At 35.7% G+C, this 25,731-nt stretch overlaps 1 protein-coding gene across 1 annotated transcript in view; it reads left to right on the top strand.

The window, feature by feature from the left end:
* The window catches only part of CD28 (CD28 molecule), a 51,639-nt gene extending 29,784 nt beyond the window's left edge, over positions 1 to 21,855 (top strand). Inside the window, exons 2-4 of the mRNA XM_049772908.1 lie at positions 15,175 to 15,531; positions 15,727 to 15,839; positions 21,727 to 21,855. Of these exons, the coding sequence (XP_049628865.1) occupies positions 15,175 to 15,531; positions 15,727 to 15,839; positions 21,727 to 21,855 (599 nt within the window). The remainder of the gene's footprint in view (positions 1 to 15,174; positions 15,532 to 15,726; positions 15,840 to 21,726) is intronic.
* The last annotated feature ends 3,876 nt before the right edge of the window (positions 21,856 to 25,731 follow it).

The following is a 25,731-nucleotide window of genomic DNA, read 5'->3' as shown; positions in this document are numbered from 1 at the left end:
GATAGTAGATTCACATACATTTCTCTTATGGAAAACAATTCAAAGTAGAAACATTTATTGTATTGTTAAATTTAGCCACGAACATTTATAGATGGGAGAAAATATAGGCATATTATAATTTATAGAAAAGGGAATTACTTGTGTGGCTGTTTTTATCAGACACAAATAAAAAGATGACATTGCAGTATTCCCTTGGGTGATTTTAGGCTTATCTTAGTTAGCCAATCTATTTCTTTCCATACTCAATTAGCCTTAGTCCTAAACTTTCTTATTAGTGTTCCGTTCAACTCGATCCAAGGTTTCTTTGAGTTCTTTGAGCATCTTCCATATTTCTTGTCTAAACTCCTTATCTGAGAGATTGATTAGGTGGTTGGCTGTTTTCTGGTCATCAGATGTGTCATCTTCATTCTCTATGTCTGATGCTGGCCTGCATAGTTTCCCCGTTGTCACACTTGTATTGTGGGTTTTTCTACGTGTTGTGGTGGTATTCATTGGCTAAATGATGTGCGAGGCCTCGCTCCTTTGGCTCCGCCCTTTCTGGGTGTGTCCACTCACCTCCAAGGAAGGGGAGCCCTCCGTGGAGGAAGCCTCACACAGGATCACGCAGCAGAGAAGACAGTCCGGAGAGAAATGCTGGGCTTCAGTGATCCAGCCTAGTTCCTACTGTGATTTTTTCTTTTTGTGGCAATGGCGTTCTTTCATTAGAAAGAAGCTTCGCTTCGGGGCCGTGCTCTTCTGGAACCTTTGGGAGAGCTATTTTTCTGGGCCCTTTTTGGCCCACTCCCAAGAGGTTCAGGAGACAGGACAGTGGAAAAACAGGCACAGGCAACACTCCCAGTTTCTCACAGTTGGGAACCACTGGGCAGGCGTCAGTCCTAAACTTTCTAAGACTCTTCTATTTTGTATTCCCTAAACTCTTCCTTTCCATCATCTTGAACTATGCTACTTAGTGCTCCACCCACTTTCTTGAGGAAGCAGTCCCTGGAGATTTAGCTTTTATTCTGAACCTGTAAGATAAGTTTCAATGGGAGCAGGGTTCAATACAGAAAATACTAAACTTCTGCTGTATTTTAATGTCTATAAAGATAAAAAATGGAAGTGAGCTACAAAAACTTGATTGGTACACAGAAACTGCTTGCATAATGAATACATTCTTAGGTTTCATAAACAATAGGATTCTTTGAAAAGATAATATATAACAGATGGAAATAGATAAATGAATTTGAGTATATTCTTATAATCTGGATGGTTTCTCTACCACACCTGACTCTAAATGACAAAGTGAGGGACTTCTCCTCAGGTTCCCAAAATTGTTATTGTGTGTTGATGAATTACCTGTTTTTTCCACTAGCCTATGACAGGAAGAATCACATCTTATTCATCTCTAACCTCAGTATGAGGCACATTTCAAGAGACATTCGAGGTGTTCAACAGTTATTTGTTGAAAAGGAAATGAATGTATTCTTTCTGAAATAAGGAAGGTTGAGTTAGATATTCTTGTAACATTGTTATAGAATACTAAGTCTTTATGAGAATCTGGACTTTAAAAACTTGATTGAATGGATCTTATTAGCTGTCATCTCTAGCTAGCAGTTGCTTTGTATTTGTAGTATTTGAATTTTTCTGTGTTAAATTCTTTCATTCTTCTCCCAGATTCTATGACATAGTTATGCATCTCATTTTATAGATGAATAAATTGAAGTACAGACAGGCAGAACAACTGGCTTATGGAAAATAGCTGGGAAGTACCTTAATCCAGTTATTTTTGTTCTAGGGATCATTTTATTTCTAACATTATGTTTTTTTCAGGAAAGAGAAGCAGCACAAGTAATGAAATTAAACCAAGAATGCTGTTTCTAGCTCTTGGAATAGATGGCTAGACAAATATGTGGAGACTTGTATAGGTAGGGTAGAATGAAGTTAAAGGATAAAATATAATGGAAACTCAAATATTTTGTCAAGACTTTATGAAACAGCCAAAAAATTTTGGAAGTATGATTGTCTAGGCTGAATGAAGGATAATGAAAAGGAAATCATATTCTAAGTTCCTACCACTTAGCCTGGAAGAAGGAGTGGGTTAAGATTTGTATGGGAAAGGTGAGAATAGAAAGAAGGTGGGAATAGAAAGGTGGGGACAGAAAGAATGAGAGATGTCAAAGTAGGCATGCCCAGACTTAGTTTTGTATGAAGGCTAAAGAGGGAGAGTAAGATTGATTCCAAGGTAAATCATAGTTATTATACTTAAGGCAAATATGTACAACAATATATTTGAAGCTACTAATAAATAAATATTAAACATTGTCAAGGAAAACATTGACAAGGAAAAATTGCAATTATATATGGTGATGAATGTTAAAGTGCACATTTTGGTGATTTGGACCATGTCTACAAATGTTAAAAAATTATGCCAAAGTTTTTACTTATTAGAAGAATGGTGGTTTTACTGAGAGATGTGAAATCAAGATATTGTCATTAAACTAATTTTTTAAGGAAAAAGAGTTGAATTATAGTCAATTTGAAATAAGGTTTTAAAATGTTAGAAAAATGTCCAAACATATAGGTGTGGGAATTGGGTATGGAGAGTATATTTGGGAATTACCATCTTTGCCATGAAGTGCAAGTCATGGGCATGGGTAGCCATTGGAAAGAGAGGGTATACCTAGAAAAGTAGAATTGAACTAACCCTAAAATATAGCTCTAGTTAGGACTCAAAATGGTAGTGAACCATAAAGAGACAAAAATATGTTTGTTGAGGTAAATAGAATGAGGCTGATGAAATATCAATAAAGCCAAAGCAGGAGAGTTCAAAAAGAGATTGCGTTATATAAATGCAATGGAGGAAGAAGTGGATAATGACTTGAGAAGACCTTAGTTTTGGCTAAAAGGAATACAGTTGGGACTGTTGTGTTTAAATAGAGTGTTGGGGGAGGAAGATAAGACTTCAAAAAGTTAACAAAAGGAAACAAACACCCCCCCCCAAATAAAACCGACATATATAACACACACATATGCATAGGTCTAATGTAACTATTTTGCCATTCCAAACACCAACCTCAGGACAGGTGATCCTTAAACAATTATCACCAAGGATCACTAATATAGTCTACACCTTGACTTTGAAGACTTACTTAATTCATATGCACTTTACATTTGTTTGTACCTTCAAAAGTCCACATTCTGATATGGTTGTGCTTAGTCTCAGGATTAAGATACAGGGTCACAATCCTGCTCAAAGTTACAATTTGGTTTTCAGTCCAGGAAGTTGCTCTCATATCACCTTTTTTTTTAAAAAAAAATCAAACCACCAAACCAAAACAACAAAATAAAATTGTAGTTTCTTGCCCTTGGCTTTGAAAGGTCATAACTAATATTCTTTTTCCATTTATTTTTTTCAAATCAAATATCTAAAATCATTGATTTTTCTTCTTAGGTAAAGGGTGTTAGTAGTGGTTTTTAATCTGTCATACGATGGCATAACTTTTCTAGGCTTTTATATCTTCATCTGATATATGTGGGGATTGGACAAAAAGACATCTCAGGCCTAATTCTAGCTTAAAAAAAGCTCCTTAACTGGAATAAAATATTTCTAGCTTCTCTCAACTTTAACAAGGCAGCTCAACTTCCCCCTCTTTGCAGATGTCCCCTAGGAAGTAAGTAATTTTATATGTGAGTGAAGAAATAAAGAGAATTGCAAACTAGATACCTATGACATCATTTTGAGAGGTGGAAAACCAGAAGCTTAGAGATTGGAGTTTTTGGAATTCTACAGAATTTGGGGGAAACTGATGTTTTTATGACTTTGCTCTCTCCTATAGACTTTGGCAATGTCAAGGTTCCTTTGAAATGTTCTCAAAATTCCATACTCCGACACCCAGAAAAATCTCATAAGAAATCTGAGAAACCCTTCAGAGATGTTCAGTTTTAAGAAAAACCATGTACTGTCAACATTTTTTTCAGAGTTGTTTTGAATGAGGACTCTGAATGCTAGTAGTTAAGGAATAAAATATGGCTCCTAAGCATGCTTGCTTGATTAAAATATTTATGTAAAATAATTAGGTAGCCTCTTGACATTTATGGGATATATTTCTTATCATTTGAGTTTATGACATATAATTCATATTAAAACTCTAAAACCTGGTTACATATGATATGAATTATTGGCCTTCTGAGAAATAAAATTTGAATTTGAGGTGCCATTTGCTGACTTTTAGCATGTTTAAGATGTTATTCTTTGAGATTGCCCTAGGTTTTGGAGTTAAGAGCCCAACTGAAAACCTTTTGGGATGGGAGTGATAAAAGATCATTTTTACACCCAAGACTATCTTGGTTTGTATTTGGGAATTTTCAAGTGAGAATAATAGCCAGACATTCTGGGCAGCAGATATGAGTGAGCGGGATTTATTGGGGTCCTCAAACATTTTAAACAGGGGGCCAGTTCACTGTCCTTCAGACTGATGGAGGGTCAGATTATAGTAAAAACAAAAATTATGAACACATTTCTATGCACACTGCATATATCTTATTTAGAAGTGAAGAAACAAAATGGGAATAAATACAATATGTGGCCCGCGGGCCGTAGTTTGAGGACCATTTGATCAGGTTTTTTTTTTCCCGCCCCCCCATCAGTTTTTATATTCACTGTCACCGCAATACAGACAACAGGCACAATACAGACAATGATGTATATATGTCTAGCTCCAAGTTTTGCAAGCTCTAGTCTGACATTACTCTTGGAGCTTTCTTCTAGGACACCTCACCCTTCCTAAAACTTATACTACAAATGAACCCAGCAGCTCTTTCCCAAACAAATTACCTCTATTTACTACCTAATTTTGTCAAATGCACCTGGATTTTGCCTCTGACCATGTCAATGAACTGTTATACACTTAAGTCCTGCTCAGAATAACCAAGTTCAACTGAGGACTTCCAAGGGCTTATCTTGCTTTTTCATTCATGCTGCCATCTGTGCAGTTCAGTCCTCAGATTCTGCCTGGTGTTAGTTCAACCACTGTCTTGATTGATATCTGTCTTGGTGCCAGTCTTTGGGTTTTTTTTTTTTTGTTTGTTTGTTTTGGGTCACACCCGGCAGCGCTCAGGCATTACTCCTTGCTCTGAGCTCAGAAATCGCCCCTGGCAGGCATGGGGGACCATATGGGATGCCGGGGTTTGAACCTCCGTCCTTCTGGATGAAGGCAAATGCCCTACCTCCATGCTATCTCTCCGGCCCCTTGGTGCCAGTCTTGTTCCAAGTCAACATGACTGCCTTATGTTGTGTTAATGAAGAGGCACTTTCAACCCCAATCTTGGCTCAGATAACTTTAGCATTTCCTGATGCTATTCTAGTAGAATCTCTGTGCCTTTTATAAACACTAAAGACTTTCTATACCATTCATCTTTTTCTAGTTTTCCCCATAAAACTAGAAAGCTAAACTGCTACATTATTTTCCTTTCCATCTTCTGCTATCTTTTTTTTTTCCGGACCACACCCATTTGATGCACAGGGGTTACTCCTGGCTAAGCACTCAGAAATTGCCCCTGGCTTGGGGAGACCATATGGGACGCTGGGGGATTGAACCGAGGTCCTTCCTTGGCTAGCTCTTGCAAGGCAGACACCTTACCTCTAGTGCCACCTCGCCGGCCCCATCTTCTGCAATCTTGAATAAATTCTTACATTAATTTTAAAAAATTTCTATCTGATAGAATCTGATTAAATTTTCCTCGGACAGTGTGATCAAGATAAAGGGCTCTCAAAGACACCAAAGTCTCAAATCATCTCTGAAAACAAAGTTTATTTCATGAGACTGGCAGAGACCCTCGATAGATAACCAACACCTTCTAAGCTTTAGAATAGAATTAATTGTATTCCTGCCCTGGGATTTTTCTAGAAGAAAGACACCCTGTCCCTCATATTTTCTCATGTTCCAAGCAGGGGTCTTCACACTACGGCCCGCGGGCCACATATTGTATTTATTCCCATTTTGTTTCTTTACTTCTAAATAAGATATATGCAGTGTGCATAGAAATTTGTTCATAATTTTTGTTTTTACTATAATCTGGCCCTTCAACAGTCTGAAGGACAGTGAACTGGCCCCCTGTTTAAAAAGTTTGAGGACCCCTGACACCCCATTATCTGTTTGCCAAATGAGTATATGGCTGTTTGAAGATATAAAATAATATTTATTTGACACATTAACATTTCTTTTCAGAAAATACTCATTGATAACTTTGATTACTTTTGTCAAAAATCTTAGGTGTTTGTGCTCAGACAAGACCTTTTTTGTTGCTACTAAACTATTAACTTTGGTTTATTGGATAACACTGGATTAGTTTCTGATAGCCACTTACATGCAGTCTTTTTTTTTTTTAAAGAGAGACCAAACAAACAAGAATAAGGACATGTGTTCTCTATACTAAAGTGATTGCCTAAGTAAGAATAGAAATCAGAAATACTTTAGTAACTTAATCAAATTTCTATTTCTATTGATACTGGCAATCATCTGTACTTACTTAAAGTAAGGTGGCATTGTTTCTATCATCATGGATCCTTTTATCTAACTCTCTCTCCTTTGGTTCCAGTAATTTCACCATCTCCTTATCCTTTTATTCCCGAATGTTGTCAAAACTCTACTGCGTCAAGTTTTAGGTCTTAGCACTATTGTCCTGTGCAACTTAGCTTTGCCAAAAACTATTTCATAATTCAACCCTCCTATTGCCCAGTGTTTACTGTACCAACAGTTTTCTGCTGGAATGAGACATTTTATTTGCATTTATACCTAAACCTTATGTATATATCTGCTCCTTTAACTGTTTCTGTATCTGTGTTTATCTCACTCTTATGTTTATTCAAAGCCTTATTTTGAGGAAAGGCTCTCCTTAAATCTCTGGCGTTTTCTTGTTTTCCTTTTTTCTTTTCTTTTTTAAAATTTTAATACAGTTTTTTAGAGTCTATAGATGAAGTGCGACAGTTCGTTAACAGCTTTGTTTGATTCTTTCTGGTAGCTCCCAAAGGAAAGTGAAAAATGCTACAGACTGATGAGGGCTTAGTGTTTCTCTTTCTCACAGCTGGATGAGGCCAAACTTGCAGCTAGAGTTAACCGACCAACAGATGGTTGAGTTTCCCTCTCCTTTCAGAAAGCACAATTTATTTTCAAGTTTCCCGAGAAAACACTGAATTGGTTTCAGGAGCAGCCTGTCACTTACACAGCCTGAAAAAGTGCAAGTGGTCAGGTGGTCACAAGATGAAGGGTATCCTGGATCTTAACAGGAAATCTCTTCAGAGGAAACTTATGGTGAGTTCACCAACACTGAGGCTGAAGTAGAGGGAGGGGGTGTATTTTTGTGTGCCAGGAAAATACTCACTATATAGCCTGAAGTTCAAAAATAGAAACATTTCATTCCATTAGCCAGAACTGAATATATTCTGTTCTGTTTGGTCAGGAGTTTACAAAGGAAGCAATTGGATTAGGATCTCAGAACCTGAATATTTAACTGTAAAAAGAAACTGATGTAGTTATGGAACCAAATAAAATTCCGAATAGTGCTAAAGAAAAATCAGGGTTGGGAAGATGTCTCCTTTCCTTGATAGAACATTTGCCTTGCATGTTTGAGAGCCTTGGTTTCATTCCTACTGTCACAAAACACAAACAAAATACTAAAGGAAAATTATTGCTAATTAAACATGCATAATATATTTTTACTGCTCCTTTAGCTCCCCAATGCAGATTTTAATTTTCAGTATTGTTTCCTCCCATCTGGTTCACCAGCCCCTATGTATCTTTATTTCTATTTCTTTCTACTTTGCTCAAGAAATGGAATGACTGAACATTAAAAATTGAACTTGAAAACATCTGTACCAGAGGATCTGAAGTTAGTGAGTTTTAAACTGAAAAATTACATATTGATTCAAGTATATATTTAATCCTTCATACACTTGGGCAAGCTGAAATGACGTAGCACAGTGGCCTAAATGTTGCTTGTTAATCTGAAATAGATGATAAGTAGTATTTCATGTCATCATATGTAAAGCTTATCCTTGATTTATATAAGGTCTTCAGGAAGTCACTGAAATTGTAAGCAGAATATTTTGTGTATATGGTTTAGAAACAAAGTTTAATACAATGATTTTCTAAATGTGATCAGATTAGATCAATCTTGTTGAAGACATGGGTTTTCTCTTATTCATTCATGATTAAAAATACTCCCAGAATCATAAAGATATAGATTATAGTTGAGAGCATTCAGTATTTGTGTGACTTTGTTAAAAAGATTATTTGCTTTTGTTTTCAGTTGTCTCCTCTGTTAAATGTGGGATTAATTTACATAATCTCAAAAGTTTCATTTTGCTGAGCATTTTTTATGGGATGGGACTTTAGTAAAATGGTATAGAAAATTATTTACTTTGTCCTCTTTCCACTCCAGTTTACTCCCCTATTCAATGCAAATACTAACTTCATTCAAGTCTCTAATACAGTTTCTAGAATATGTAGAATCAATCACTAGCTTTGGGTTAAAATTTGGGTGGAAAGAAAAGAACAGTAGATTAGAAGTCAAGATATGTGATCTCAGCCCTGAAGATCATTTCTGTAAGTTAACAGATTACTTGAATGATTTGTTAAAATGTACAAAAAGATGCCTATATTGCTTATCTATTTTAATTCTCCGGATGAAATAGGCATTTATATAAGATAAGAAATGAGAGAAGGTTTTGCCTCACCAAGAAAGGATTATTATTACTTATTTAATAAACATATTTCCCACTCTGCATTTAATACCTCACTATTCTTTTGAAGTTTAATTACCAATTGAGCTAGAAGGTTCTTTTAGGTTCAGCTTTTACTCTTTTATTTTTTTCTTCAGGTGCCTGGTCTCACCTTAGAGATAGCTATCCACTCAGCCTGAACAGATATTGTTTTTTTTTTGGGGGGGGGGGAGGGTAACTAAGGTTCTTTGCATCCAATTCTCCTGGAAGCAACAGCAGACTTCAGTTTTCCAGAAGTCAAATTATATTTGCAGATTATCTGTGAGAAATCTTTGAGCTCTCACTGCCTTGCTCATAAGCAGCAGATAAGTATGTTCTCATCTCCAATCTTCTCTTCAAGTTGTCAAGGAGGAGTTATGAGAACAGAAGTTTGAGGTTACTGTTTCCTATCTCCACACCTTGAGCTGTTTTGGCTGCTAGAAAAGGCTTTGAAAAGCAAAGCACTAAATTCATCATCAAAACAACTTGTCAACTCAATTAGAAAATGCCAATTAAGCTAAACTTCTGATGCCAAAAAAAGGAAGCAAACTGATAGGTTGGTAATGTTTCTTGTTTAATCTAGTAGATTTGACCTAGGTATGCCTTGCCAAACTATTATGCAGAGAGAAAATTTAGTATTTGCAGGAAAAAGACTAGGTATGCTAAGGCCAAATTAGCCTAAGAAGGATGCTTTCTATTTTTAGCATGAAATAAAAAATTAAAAAGGAATTAAATTTAAATTAGTATAAAGGAAGTCACCACTACCTTGAAGGTTGGACATATATTGAATGAACATGTTTTTAATAAGTGAAAGTCAGCCTGATATGAGTCTTTGAGTTAGAGGGTGAGTGAGGTGGGAGACTGGGGTTGACGTTAAGGGCTGTGGAGAAGATTACACAAAGTGAAAAAAAGATTAGTCTGGGCAGAGGAAATATGGAGGCAAGAAAGAGTAGAACTACCGTAGGGAATTATAAATACACACATTTTGCTAGACTATGCATGGTAGAAGACAAGACTGGCCATCAACCAGAAGTCCATTGATGTCCACCCTGAAGACTGAGCTCTTGGGTTTCTCTTCCATAAGAAATTTCTCTGTTGATAGTGCTGAGAGAGAATGTGATAAAGAGAAATCTACCCTGGATATCATTACTTAGGTTTGAATTCAGAAGTACCAAATGGACAAAAAAGAAAGTCTATTTTCCAACTATCTCACTATATTTGGTGTTGTCAAGGAAAATTAGTTTCAAGAGAGAAGAAATACTGCTTCTTCCTTCTAACAAGCCGTTAACAATTAAACCAAGCTCTAGGTTGTTTCCAGACATCTTTGAGGTGATTGCTGTTTTATTTGCTGAAATAATGTCTTTATCATATTACTTTTAGGCTGATATAATGTCTTTATCATATTACTTTTAGGCTGATATAATGTCTTTATCATATTACTTTTAGGCTGAAATAATGTCTTTATCATATTACTGATGTCCATATTTTATTTCTGTTCTGAGCTGCCTGTTCTGGTTACATAATGAATGAGTGACTAAAAGATTCAGGCAAAAAGAAAACACTATGTTAATCTGTATGGCCTAAAGCTCTTCCTCCCTCACTTACCACATCTAAACCAATGCTGAAGTCTGCCAATTTTAACTTGTAAACATTTCTTGTGTTTATCTACAACTTTGTGATCATAGTTCAGGTCCTTCATATGTCTTGCTTAGACTACCATCACTATATCCTAACTTATTACCTGGCTTCTATGTTTTTTATTTTTGTATTCTTAAAATTTATCTTTCTAATTTTTTGCAAATATGATGTAAATGAACTGACACTTTTCTGTTTCTGTAATGTATTAAATATTTTTTATTTAAATTATATCTTTATTTAAACACTGTAATTACAAACATGATTGTAGTTGGGTTTCAGTCATAACAAGAACATCCCCCACCCTTCACCAGTGCAACATTCCCACCACCAATGCCCCTATCTACCTCCTCTCCATCCCCTGCCTTATTTGAGACAGGCACTTTACTTCTCTCACTCATTAACATTGCCACGATAGTTGTTAGAGTAATCTGGCTATTGTAAATAGCCCTATGATGAATATAGGTGTGCAGAAGGCATTTTTGTATTGCATATTTGTGTTCCTAGGGTATATCCCTAAGAGTGGTATAGCTGGATCATATGGAAGCTCAATTTCCAGTTTTTTGAGGAATCTCCATATTGTTTTTCATAAAGGCTGGACTAGACGGCATTCCCACCAGCAGTGAATGAGAGTTCCTTTCTTCCCACATCCCAACCAGCACTGATTGTTCTTGTTCTTTGTGATGTGTGCCAGTCTCTATGGCGTGAGATGGTACCTCACCATTGTTTGATTTGAATCTTCCTGATAATTAGTGATATGAAGCATTTTATGTGCCTTTTAGCCATTTGTATTTCTTATTTGAAAAATTGTTTGTTCATTTCTTCTCACCATTTTTTGATGGAATTAGATGTTTTATTCTTGTTAAGTTGTGTCAGTATCTTTTATGTCTTAGAAATTAGCCCCTTGGCTGGTCCAAGTGCAGTGGTATTTACAATTAATTAATCACAGCCAGTTACAGATTTCTTTGTTCCTTCTCCACTCCCACTGCTTTACTTGACTAGCCTAGAAAAGAAAGAAAGAAAGACAGAAAGAAAAAAAGAAAGAAAGAAAGAAAGAGAAATAAATAAATAAATAAATAAATAAATAAATAAATAAATAAATTAGCTCTTTCTCTGATGGGTATTGGGTGAATAGTTTCTCCCATTCTGTGGGTGGCTTTTGTATCCTAGGTACTGTTTCCTTTGAGGTGCAGAAGCTTCTCAGCTTAATATAGTCCCATCTGCTTATCTCTGTTTCCACTTGTTTGGAGAGTACTGTTTTCTCCTTGAAGTCTCAATGTCATGTAGTGTTTTACTTATGTGTTGTTCAATATACCTTATGGTTTCGGGTCTGATATCAAGGTCTTTAATCCATTTGAATTTGACCTTTATACATGGTGTTAGATGGAGGTACACTTTTCTGTTTTAGCTACTTCAGTAAATCCTTCTCATCTGATGGAGACAGCTCAGATCTAGAACTATGTCTCCTTTTCCAGTCTTACCTTTTACAACACATTAGGTATTTGTCATTACCTACATATATCCTACTCTTTTGTACCTTCTCATTTTCTGTGCCTATAAGACTCCTTTTCTCTATCCTACCTTCCCCTCAAATTTCTTCTTCACCATCACTCTTTCACTTCATCTGGTCTTTCACATAAAGATTCATCTTAGCTAAGCTAACTAACACTCATGGTGAAAACTTTTAAATCAATATTTGCACATTTCTTTGAGTCATGTTAGTAGTCCCTCCCCCAGAAATCTTTAGCTAATTTTACAATTATTCCCTGAAACACGCTTTTAGATCACCGTGCTACAATTTTAAAAGTCATTTTCTAGTTACATGTCTTTTTTGACCTCTAATCTAGAATGTGAATTAACTTTCCAAATAAAGAAAAGAGACTTTTCTATATTTGGGAAATAAGTTTTTTCCCCTCCCACTTGTATGTTGGGAAGGTCTCACACCTTGAGTTACAAAAATTATCAAGTAAGCAAGTTTAGTTAAGTAATGATTTTAAAGGCTGTCTTCCTTCACTGTGGGTGCTGGGCCAGAGAGCTAGACACATTGGGGAGCCATTCAGAGACGCTCTACAACCTTACTCAGTTTCATTGTTCAGATTCCTATTTATCCCATAAAAAGTCCCAATTTTGGAGGGGAGCACATCTGGCAATGTTCAGGGCTTACTTCTGGTTTTGTATGCAGAACTCTTTCCTGGCAGGCTTGAAAGATCATATGGGATGCCAGGGATCAAACCCAATTTTGCCGTATTCAAGACAGGCATACTACCCTATGTGACATTTCTCTAGTTCCCCAAAAGTTCCATTCTATCTTTGTTTCCCTATCATCTCACAAAGACCTATCAGAGAAAATTTGAATGACCATTAAAACAATTTCAACATTAGAAAACTAATTCCTGGAAGACTGAGTTAGCAGAACTGCACATATCAAGCTGTACTCTCTGAGAAGAAGGGAGATATTGGCATTTTTTGTCATAATTGTCCTTTTCCCATAAGAAAGAACCAATAGCTCTTTCTAAATCAACAAAACAAACAAACAAAAATGTTTTACTTTTCCAAGTAACACAGGTTGATTTTGTAATTCTTTTTATGCTCTACTTTCAGTGCGTGTACAGAGTATTTATTGAAATAACCAAACCAAACAAACTAAAAAGACACAAATGTTGAACAAGAATTTAATAAAATGGTATTTGGCCTAGTTGTTGGTAAAAATGAGTCAAAGCACCGCATTCACTTACTGATTATTTAATGAGATCTTATTATTTATATAGTCTAACAGAAGCATCATAACAGATGCTAAATGCTGGACTAACAGGATTTTGGTTTGAGGAAATAAGGTTGGAAAGATTGTAGATATTAATAAGGAATCAATATTTTTATCTATTTGGCCAATTAAGTGCAAATGGGAATCTCCATTTCAGTTTTACATCCTTTCAAATTTTACTATGTTTGTTAGATTATATTTTTCTTCTTCTGAGTTCTGTACCCATGTCTTGTCTTGCTTTGTTGTTGTTGATGTTTATTTTTAGGCTACAGAAGGCAATACTAAGAATTTGGTCCTGGTGTTCCACTGAGGAATATGTGGTGTCAGGGATTGAATCCAGGTTGGATGTGTGTAAGGCAAGTGTCTAACTTGCTGTAATATATCTTTGACCCAGATTTTCTAGTTTAATTGACATGAGAATTAGGCATTTGAAGGATCCCCTGAGTGAGTAGAGATAAAAGCCTTTATTAGATGTTCCATATTATAATTGAATGCCATAATAAACTGGGGAAAATTAAACATACTGTCAAAGTTGATGAACAGACTGGAAGAAACCATTTTAATATAATAAAATATATGATAGGGAACTTACATAGAAATATATGAAGAATTCAAGTGATTGAGTACAAAAAGTTACCCAGTTAAGAGACCAATGACTTGGACAGATTTTTCTCTAACAGATAGTTGTAATAAGGATATGAAGAAATGCTCACTAATCACTAGTCATTAGAGATACAAGTCAGACCATAATAAAGTACTAAGTTATTTACACTAAGATAGTCATAATAACAATGGTGGACAATAAAAAGTGGTGTCAAGGATTTAAACCTCCAAACATTGCTGTAGGAACACAAATGATACAATAGTTATGCATTAAACATAGAGTTATTATTAAACATATAGTTAGAATGGAATTGGTGGGCTATACACTAACTCTATGTTTAAAGAAGCATTATTTCTCAAATTCCAAATGAGAAAGTAACAGATGTCTATAAAAACAAATATGGTATATCCATATTAGAGAAGATTATTTAGTCATCATTGTGAAACATGTAGAAAATTAAAAGCTATTAATAATAAAGTGTTATCCCATTTCCCTTTTTCCAAAGCTAAAACAAACATGAATTAAAATTCAGCTTAAGTTTTAAATTTCATTCTCATGGTGTCTTATTTTAACTGTTCAACAAAGGTATGTGGGGCATAAAAACTATTCAAAACTCCAATAAGCAGATACTTACAAGGAAATTATAAATCAAAAACAAATAAATGTTTGTATTGAAATTTCAATCAAAGATAGGAAGTCACTAATTTTAAAAAAAGTCTAGAGTTTTTTTCAAAGTTAATTTTTAATGTATAAGTGGTCATTTAAAATCAATGAATATTTCTAGGCCTCATATAACCATGTAAAAAAAACCACATTGTCACATAGAGGCCAATGGGTGTGTAGTGGAAAATTGGTTAGAAAAGATGTGTTTTTGCCTTTTATATAGTTTAAAATTTCAAGTTGTTATAAAAGTGAGGCACTGAACTCAATGGTTTCTCAAGACTTTATTTACTGCAAAAGCATGAGGGTTGGCAATGGAGTAGAGAGAATTGTTGGTCTCTTTTACCTTGGGTGAAATAATGGAACAAATGTGTAAATTTCTCAAGAAAGCTTTCTCAGAATGTGTTGTGCTGTTAAATTTTTTGAGTTAGGTTTTTTTGTGTACATCTATAACCTATTCTTGGAATGATTAATCAAGTAAAATATTTGAAAAAACATTTAATTCCTTCATAAAAGTATGTACATCTTAAGAACAAACCTTTTCATGTTAGAAGCACTTTCTAATGTACCTACCATCATAAAAGAACACAATTAAACATGATCAACATTCTAGGACTCAAGTGTAGATGAAGAATATTAGATCATAAAATTTAAAACATCTACCAAAAGAAAGACTTTATTGGAGATTTTTTAAGTTTTGTGAATTAATATATGTCTTGATAGTAATTTAAATAATTCATATATTCTGGTTCTAAGCAAATGATTTCTCCTCTCCAGCAAACCAGATTTTGGTGAAGCAATCTCCCATGCTCGTTGTGTACAACAATGCAGTCAACCTTACCTGCACTTATACGTACAACATTTTATCAAAGGAGTTTCGGGCATTCCTGTACAAAGGTGTGGATAGCTCTTTGGAAGTCTGTGTTGTGAGTGGAAATTACTCCAATCAACTTCATTTTTACTCAAATGCGGGATTCAACTGTTCTGTGACAGTGGGCAATGAAACAGTGACCTTCAACCTCTGGAATTTGTACACCAACCAAACAGATATTTACTTCTGCAAAATTGAGCTCATGTATCCTCCTCCTTACATAGACAACCAGAAGAGCAATGGAACCATTATCCATGTCAAAGGTAACATATTTATGAGGGTACCACTGTAAATGAAGGATCTCCAACATATTTTTAAAAAATAGGTCAGCATCTATGTGGGCAAATCCTAAATGGTACAGACCAAAGAGGAAATCTACATGTTCTAAATAGCTATATTTTACATGTTTGGAGTCTTCTTACATCTCATTTAATCTATTCTTTTTTTTTCTTTTTCAGAGAAACATAAAAAATGTCCTGAATCTAATATGATATATTGGATACTGTTGGTGACTGTTGGATTCTTGGGTCTCTATAGCTTTCTAACAACAGTGTATCTTTGTATTTTGTGGGTAAGAAACACAGACCTGTGTTTTTGTTGAAATTTTCCATTGCATATGCATTCTGAAATATTAACACATTTTTGCTTATGTGTGTGGTTTATTTTCTGCTTACCATCTGGTTATTATTTTCTTTTTCTTACTAGATTTGAATAGGTAGGTTTGATTTTAGCCCATCCAACTTTGTCTGAGATACAATTCTGATGTAAATTCTCTTTTCCAGTAGGCACTGATCAGACCAAATATGAATTAATAATGAATAGAGTGGGGAGTACTAGAAATAATTTTTTAAATTTCATTTTTGAAGTATAATAATTACAGACAATACTATTTTATATAAATATGTATAAAAGTCTAGGTAGTTTGAGATCCTAAACAAATAAAACCAACAAACAATTTTGGTTCAGGTTCATGAGAAATGTGGCTACTGAGATTAAACATTCAAAACAAGCCAAGAAACTGGGTCTGTTTACCCTAGTAATATATTTATCTCCTCCAGAGCAGGTGAATTTTGTGAGGTCAAGGATGTTTCTGTCATTATGAAACCATAATGGGAACTAGATTTTTCTGAGATCTCATGATTTATCAAATTTGCAAACTGTTCACACAATATACTTAGTGTAGTTGAAAATTTGATCCAGTTTCAAAGTTTGGCCTAAGCTTGAGCACATCTTGATGGCTGATCTACTATTAGGAAGAATCTTTCCTTTAGACACTTCCTTTCTTGTGTTTTTGCTTTAATGGTGATGGTGGGATCGAGCTGATTTAATATATGAAAGGCAAGTTCCCAATTATTTTACTATCTTACCAGCAATCTAGACTCTTCCTCTCCTGTGTTCCTGTACAGAGTGGTACAAAATATCTCTTGCACTAATTACATATTTTCTTTTAAATTAGTCATATATGTAAGAGCCATTTCTTTAATAATGTTTCACAAGAATAAACAATTATTTCTCTTTACATTAATCATTCATCTGGTGTTAATTATGTTTGGGACTTAGTGGATGCTTATCAAATTGATGCATTCAAACTCTCAAATGATTGACTAAAATGAACCTATCTGATATGGAATAATCTTAATTAAGATGCTCTCCATATATTTTATCCATACATGGGTCATTGATTTCTGGAGGTCATCTTGATGGAAAGGGAAGACCTAGGCTCACAGTCCTAAAATCCTTTTGGATTTCTATCCCTTGTTGATCTATAAATCTTTCTTCTCATTTTAAGAGAATCTAGGAGGGATAGATGGGCATTTGTCAGGGTACCTGTTGCTTGATTAGTATCTTTGATAGAATTAAGAACAAAGCTGTTGATTATTCCTTGAAATATTAGATAACATTTTTGAGAATTTATTTGGGTTGTCTTCTGCAGATTGTCAGTATTCCCCATGTTTCTTTTCAGGTACTTTCCAGCTTTAACCACAGTAATGTTTCTCGATTTTGTGTGTGTGTGTGTGTGTGTGTGTGTGTGTGTGTGTGTGCTTTTTAAATTAATGCCTTCAGTTCTTCCACCCCAATTGAATAGCCAAGTGCTCCTAGTGCATCCTATAATGTGATGGTACTGGTCAGATTCATTTATCAGCTTTACAATAAATAATTTGGGGAGATACATTCAACTCTCATAGGACAGAAGGGTGATACCCATTATGGTAAACTTATTGTAAATAACATTAGAATATCAGTAACTATAATTGGGCACTCATTTTCTAAATGACCTGAATTCCTGAAGGGATCAAAGTAACTTCTCATTTCAACGAGTTTAGCATTTACTTTCAACTTGGAAACATATTTGAGATTATGAGTTTTTCTTTGACAGTACTACTAATTCCTAGACATGTTAATCTTCACATTATGAAAACTTGCTTTGGTTGTGTACTGTCTCACTGGCAGCTTGTAAATTGGTATATTTTTTATCATTTGTGGCCTCTTAATAATTCTGCCACCCAATAAGAACTACCTTTTATTAGCACTTTGAACCCAGGTCATCTACTCATTCTCTGACCCGTGAGTGTGAAATAAATGCACAGCTGTGCTTTATAGAATAAACAGCACCATCATTCTCAATTCATTTGTCCCTAGCTATTTTCATTGTTTCAACCTCTAGCAGACAGCAGAACTAAAGATTCTCCCAGTGTACCCATTTCCAGCACTTTTTTGAGGTCCTATTTTGGGCTCGTTTGCAATGTATCTTGATTAAGGTGCTATTTTCTGGAAATTCCTGAGAGTGTGTGGTGTGCAGTGCTAGCTGAGTGGACTTCTGGGAGCAGCTGCAGAATCTTTTTAGTTATTAAACTATTGCTGACATTGGAGTAAATAAATGTCCCCTTTGCCAGGTTGCCATAGACTAGCACCTGTTGCTATCACTTCATCTTCTCGACTAAGCTTGTAAATCTGTTTCCTTAATCTAAAGGAATCTCTTGAGAGTATGTTTTGTTTTGTTTTGTTTTGTTTTGTTTTTCATTTCATTCTCAAAGTAGGGAGTGTAGATGGCCTTGAAATATAGTGATTTCTCACCACCTTTTTATTTTGGCGGCGGCGGGGGGGGGGGGGGAATTTCTTTAAGTATACTTGCGTTGCTACTCTGCCCAGTAAACTAGTGGGTAAGGGCTAGAGTAGAGGGCAGAGCAAGAGTCTATCATGAAATAACATACATTTATTTATTTCAAAAATTTACGTGTGATTATGTAAACATAATTTATCTACTTATTTTTTGACGCATATATTATGAATTACAATGAGGCTAATGATGGTTTTGAGTATACATAATTCCATAGCCATTGAAAGGCCTTGAGTAAGAAGGGCAGAATGGATTAATCCCTCACTCAGACATCTGCACAGCTGGATAGACATTGACACGTTTTCATACAGTGTTCCCAGTCATGCATGTATCGTTGCTATGTCACTGTGTTTAGAGTAAGGTGATAATGACTAAATTCATCATCTGATAACAGAATAAGGGTAAGCATAAATGTTCATTGCAAAAAAGATCTTTCCCCTTTTGTGTGTAACTGGTATGTGTGCAAGAAAGTCAGTTAACATCTTCAACATCTTCACTATTGGGTATTTTGAACAGCCCTAGTTTTATTTGGGTGTTTCAGAGGAAAGGCTATCATTTGAGAGTCAAACAAGGGAAATCCTCGAAGTTGTAGTAAGTATTCAAATATCTTCCAGGGTATCAGCTGCAGCCTTGTATGTTTATTTGAGGCCAAATTTCTAGGTGTTTGACAAGCAAATTCCCCTGCTTGGTTTCTATGACTATTTTTCTCTGCATGAATGCCTCAATTAACTGTGATAAACGCCTTCTCTTCTCAGTTCCATCTAGACAACCAGACCATTATCTCATATTCCCAAATGGCCAAAAAAAATTTATAGCCTCTTTTAAATTTATTTCTATTGTCTTGGTTTATGTCTGTGGATAGAACACTGTTTCCTTAGTTACCCAGACTTGGGTCATCAGTCATCTTTTGGAATGGCAGAAAGGGGAAGTGAAAGTCTAAAAATATTAATTCAGATTTGGCAATGATTTTGTATTTGTTTCTTGTTATTCCATTATTTTTTATGTTCTGATTCTTTAGGTCAGTGTTTTCTCTCTTCATCTTGGCACTATTGATATTTGATGCTAAGAGATTTTATCCATGCCCCAACAAAGCATATCTGATTTGTATCTTCTTAATTATTCTATCAAAAATCCCTTCAGACATTGTCAGATGTCCTCTGATACACAGGATGATAAGAAAGAGAGTGACATCAAGAATGAGGTTTCAGAGGTCTGACTTTAGCCATGATATACCATGTTATGTTCATGACTGAAATTTAAAAAAAAATGATGCTGGAAGATGGCAATATTTAGGGAACTATTTTGGGATTTTTACTTTAGGGTCTTTAAAGTCCAGTTCAGAGAGATTGTGAATGAGTTTATGTATGGCAAGAGGATTACCGTATTTTCCGGCATATAAAACGACTCGGCGTATAAGACGACCCCCAAATTTTGCAGTTAAAACATAGGTTTAGGCCTATATTCGCTGTATCAGACAGAACGTTCCTGTGCTGCAACTGTATGGACCACAGTGAGCCAATCACAACAAGCAAAGGTTCAAAGGTTATACTGTAATAGACTTCCTCTCTGACTCTGGCCAATCTGAGCAGGCTTTTTACAATGTAGATTCGGGTCCAGAACATTGTCTAATTTGCATGCATAAAAAGCCTGCTTGGATTGGCTGAGTTAGAGAGGCGGTCCAAGCAGCCTGGCAGTGATTGGTGCAGAATCGAGTTGGAAAATTCGTTTTGTGGCAATATTCAGACAATTTTCGTTTAGCGGCATATTGAAACGTTTTTAGGGATATACTTGCGTATAAGACGACCCCGATTTTTGGTTGACTTTTTTTGTTTCAAAAGTCGTCTTTTACGTCAGAAAATACGGTAAGTGAGAAGAGAGCCTAGACCTCATTTGGGGGAACTCTAATGGGATTGGTTTGGAAGAAAAGGATGAATTCGCAAAGGAGGCAGAGAAGGAGTAACTAGAGAGGTAGAATCAAAACCGATAGGTTGTCATCTGACAATAAAAGGCACAGAGAAATGCTGTCTCCAAAAGGACAGAGCAGTTGAAAAATATAATGTGCTGAGAGTTCAAGATAAGAACTGAAAACATGGCAGTTGGATTTAATAAGCAGGATATTATTATTATTATTTTTCTCACTTTTATGATTTATCATACTCTTTTGACAGGATAGGTATGAAGGAACTAGGTGGTACTGAATGAAAAACGTCTAGGAATAAAATTTTTTAGCTTCCTAATTTATATGAATTGTTATCTCATGAATGCCTAACCTATCTTCTTATATGTCAGACAGACCTGTGTGCCAGAAAAGAGGCATGGTTTCTTTTACTATTTTTTAAGGAAAAAAGTCACCCTGTTTTCTATATTCAGAATTCTCTATTACTAAAAAAAATTATGTTTTTTTATGCAATTTTATTTTCACTTTGATCCAGAAAAAAATGCTTACAACTTTAAGTCAAAACTTTATTTCATACTATATGAATATACCATAATTTGTTTAGCCATTTTCTCAAAAATGATATTTGGGTTGTTTTCAAATTTTGAGGACTATGAGAAGAACAGCTCTAAACATTCATAATCATTTAAAAATTTATTGTCACGATTCAAAATGAGCAGACCTCTTGTGCTGGGTTTAATACTGTCTTAATTTCATTCATACTTCTAACTTAATAAAAAAAAATCACATTTCTATAAACAGAGCCTAAGAAACAGAACAGGCTGATTGAAAAGTCTTAGAAATAAGACTTTGACTCATTTTCTAGAATCATAATTATTATTTGATGCGGGAACTTCACATCTATGAACTGACTAATTTATTCCAAACTCTGGAGGACTAAGTCCTCTTTGGCTAATAGCTGGCTAAGCAAATTAAGAAGATTGCAGTTCTTAAACCTTTTCAAAGGGGAAAGGACCATCCAGACTAGTTACTTAGCAAGAATAGATAAGCTAATTAGATATACTTTTAGAATTCAGATCAGAGTATTACTTTGAAAGCTACATGGGTGTCTACCTTAAAATGTTTTATTTGATCCACATTTTTCAAGTTAATTTAAAAGAGTCTGATGAATTCGGTTTGACTAGTTCAAATTCAAGTCGAAGGTATTTATGAAGTCTGGTGACCTTAATTTCATTGGATAATACATGTTCTTGAACAGATTCTCCAAAAGTCTTAAAACTCATCCCAGGACATCTCTCTCTCTCTCTCTCTCTCTCTCTCTCTCTCTCTCTCTCTCTCTCTCTGTCTCTCTCTCACTCTCTGTCTCTGTCTCTGTCTGTCTCTTTCTGTCTGTCTGTCTGTCTGTCTGTCTGTCTCTTCATGAGATTCTTCTCTTTTCTGCAGGTCAAGAATAGGAATAAGAGAATGCTTCAGAGTGACTACATGAACATGACCCCTCAGAGAATGGGCCCTACCCGCAAATACTACCAGCCCTATGCCCCAGCACGGGACTTCGCGGCCTACAGATCCTGACACGGACCCCTATCCAGATGCGAGCCAGCTGGCACCTCTACACCTGTTCCACATCACTGCTCTGGATAGGAAAAGACTCCCTGACTTCAGCCAGCCAGCAAGGGCCCCTGTGAGGCCACCAATGTCAATTTTCTTGAAATGACTAGACCAAAGAACACCATGTTGAGATGATTTACAGATGATTGCAGTGGCAGGCTAGATCTTGTGCCATGATTAGAATTTCAACTCACCTAGTATTTATTAACTTTATTGCAAGATGAGGGTTGTAAAACAATGCAAAGCAGAAGAGTAAGTTTTGGTAGCCTTTAAATTGACCATTTCATGCCTTCCCTGTGTATTTGTTCAAGCAGAGTAAAATATTGCAGGACTTTTTTTATTTTGGGGGGGGGGGTCACACCTGGCAGTGTTCAGAGGTTGCTCCTGGCTCTATGCTCAGAAATTGCTCCTGGCAAGTTCGGGGGACCATATGGGATGCCAGGATTCCAACCACCGTCCTTCTGCCTGCAAGGCAAATGCCCTACCTCCATGCTATCTCTCCGCCCCCCCCCCCTTTTTTAAGGAGAAGAATGGTTAAGAAATGATTCCTTTTGCTTAAATGGGTGAACTATGGAAGGGATTGGTTAGCGTGCAGGGTGGGATGGGAAGGCTCAACCTTTTGTGAAAACAAAACAAAACAAAACAAAAACACTTGCCTTTTACTCATGAAATGAGCCACTTAGTTTCTATTTAATGCCATTTTTCTTTCAGTTTTTCCTATTTACTTTAGTTAAACACTATCAGGATGAATTCTGGTTGTGTTTAGTCATTTTGACCCTCAAAGAAAAGGGAGGTAAATTTATTTGCATTCCTCACTTACTGAGAAGGGGTTTCAGTGTTGTCTTCACAGTATGATTTAAAAAAAAAAAAGGAAAAAGAAAAAAAAGTAGAGCCCTCATGTCCCTGGGGAAGGCGGCAGAAAGGAAGGCCTCTTGATGTCAATATGGTTTGACTACAGTGGAAGATTCATTGGTTGGTGGGGTCTCCCAGCCAAAGTCTCCAGGGGCCTTCTCTGTTCTGTATACTTCAGGTTTGCAGTCCATCTTTCTATTGTCATGCATGGAAAATCAGGAGGGTTAGCTGAAAGAGCATCTCTCTGAGGAGCAGAGCCCCAATAGAGATGGAAGGAGGAGCAATGCCTCAGTGGATAATGAAGCCATTATATTCATGAATGTATGTAATAAATGAATACTCAAAAATAAAATTAGGCCAGGGGATATGAGTCCAGGGACCTTTATCTGAAGGAACGATGGTGCCTTGCTAGATATAGATGAAGTGGCTCATATCAGGTGAAGTTTTTAGAGAAATGATGGGCAGAAGGTGCCTGACTGAGAGCCGATGCACAGTGACACTGTGTATGTTAGAGGACAGAGGTCAGAGGTCCAGAGTGAGGGGTGATTAATAGTTGTCTATCTATCCTGGAGATCTATTAACATGGTCAAGGAATTGGGAGTGTGTTTGCTGAAACAACATCAAAATTCTCAAAATACCCTATTAGGCCTGACACTGGAATGACTCTGAATGTTTTTCTGTTTTTAGTTTGAGTCAACTGGAATATTCCTGGGGACTTTGAAGAACAGCTCTAACTGCTGCCTTTACAATTTGTTCCAATTTCAACAAAATCAGATGTTAGAAAAGCCTAGATTTTAAAGGCAGGGATTCCTGGTTCCTGTTGATTGCTAGTTGTTTTAGGCAAGATGTTGTCTTTCTTAGAGGGTAGATTGTCAATGATACAACAAAGTGCTATCATTGTCTATCTTTGTATTATCATCTTCATGAAAGTTTGATGATTATGCTCTTTTTTTATGTCTATACTCAGCATTTGTCACCATGCCTGATATATATATATAGCTATTATTATTGTTGCCATGTAGATAAATTATGCATGCAAATTAAACTTAGACCTGACCTGAGAAAAAAGAGAATATTGTAATACAAATGAAAACTCACTACTGGGGAATGAGGTGCTAAAAATCTGAGGATCTTTTTATGTCTAACATTTTCCCGTTTCTTGGAAAAGTTCAGCTTACAATGAAATGCTCAGTATTCTTCACTGTTCCCTCCAGGTCACATGTTCTTGTATAGAAAGTGATATATAACTTATTTTTTTAATATGCAAAGAAATAGAAATCTTAAAATTCTAGACAGAATACTGTACTCTGGTTATTGCTTTTAACAGACTTCCATTCTATGAATTTAAAAGAAGGTTAACTTAGCAGTGCGTGGGTAAAACAAAAACTATTGCATTTATACTGGTACAAATGTCATATTGCCAGTCTCTTGCCACAAAAAGTTAAGAGTCTGCATTTCAGAAATGACAGAGTTGAAGAATTTTTGAAAAGGGGCATTAAAAATAATTAAAAATAAAATATTTGGTAGCAAGTGGTTTTATTTTCTGGTATGAAAAAAGGCTTACTACAGATGAGTCACACTTGATATTTTTTTCTTAGTCAATCTAACAGAATCAAAGTTGGATTGTCATGGGGGAAGTTCATTTTCACTATTAGTACTAAACAAAAACAGTTTAAAAGCAGAAGGTGGAACAATGAGCAATAGTTTTACAGTTTCAAACATGATAGTTATGAAGAAAACAAAGTTTCCTAATATTATTGAAGACTTGGGTTAATTTTTAATAGTTTTATATTTTTATTGTGAACTTGTTTATTTAGTTCAAATAAAAAACAAGCCATTTTAAAGAGACCTATGTATATTAAGTTCTAGATACTCTGGAGGTAACTTTACTAAACTGTCATTTACCAATAGTAAATTTTGCTCTTTTTGAAATATAATTTTTATTTTAATCATAGTGGTTTACATATCGTTCACAGTAATATTCCAGGTACATGTTAACATTGAATCAGGGGAATTCCCATCACCTAATTGTCCTCCCTCCACCTCCGTTCCCATCCTGCCTCCCCTATCCTCCACCCTCATCCCAGGGGCTTCTAGATTGAGTGGCCTCCTCTGTGTCTAGTTTATTACTTAGTGATCTTATAACTGTTTGGTCATGGTACCTCCATTACTTCTCCCTCTAATTGGGAGGCGGGACTAGATAGTTCAAGTTATGTGGTTTTGTCTGAGGAAGAGTAAAGTAATAAAATGGGGTAAAAATCAACTACGCCAACAATGGGCAGAATTCTTCTAGAGGCTCTCATCCTCGGTGTGAGAGATGAAGGGGAAAAATGGTGAAACACCACAACAGTTCAAAAAGAAGTATCAAATAAGATATCCAGTGAGCACTGCAGCAATAAAGATCTGCACCACATAATTGCAATGGTCTTGAGATAAAAACATGACAGAGCGCAAAAAGGAAGAAAAGAAGAAAGAAAAAGTAAATATATAAATAAAAAAGTGGACAACTACTTAAATATCTACACCAAAACAAAGAAATAGACAAAAACTAGATAAGAGAAGAAAAAAAAAGAAAAAAAAAGATTATTTTGTGCTTATTGTTTTTTTTCTTTTTGTTATTTTTGGGTCACAACCGGCAATGTTCAGGGGTTACTCCTGGCTCCATGCTCAGAAATTGCTCCTGGCAGGCACAGGGGACCAAATGGGACGCCGGAATTTGAACCGATTACCTTCTCCATGAAAGGCAAATGCCTTACCTCCATGCTATCTCTCCACCCCCCCCCTTTATTCCCCTCCTGCATAGACACAGTAAAAATTGGGGTCATTTGAAAAGGGAATCCCCTTGGCCTAAGAGATACAGGGTTTCTCCACCCTTGGAATATATTGTCATGGGATTATCTATAGACTCCTTTCAAGTTCATTTACTCTCCCCTTGGTGTTTTTGTGTTGTATGGAAGACTTCTGCTCTGATCTGGATGATAAAATCAG

This window comes from Suncus etruscus, chromosome 5 (genome assembly GCF_024139225.1).
Source record: "Suncus etruscus isolate mSunEtr1 chromosome 5, mSunEtr1.pri.cur, whole genome shotgun sequence".
Classification (NCBI taxonomy): domain Eukaryota; kingdom Metazoa; phylum Chordata; class Mammalia; order Eulipotyphla; family Soricidae; genus Suncus; species Suncus etruscus.
Note: the sequence above shows the minus strand (reverse complement) of the source record. Positions and strands in the feature narration are given on the sequence as shown.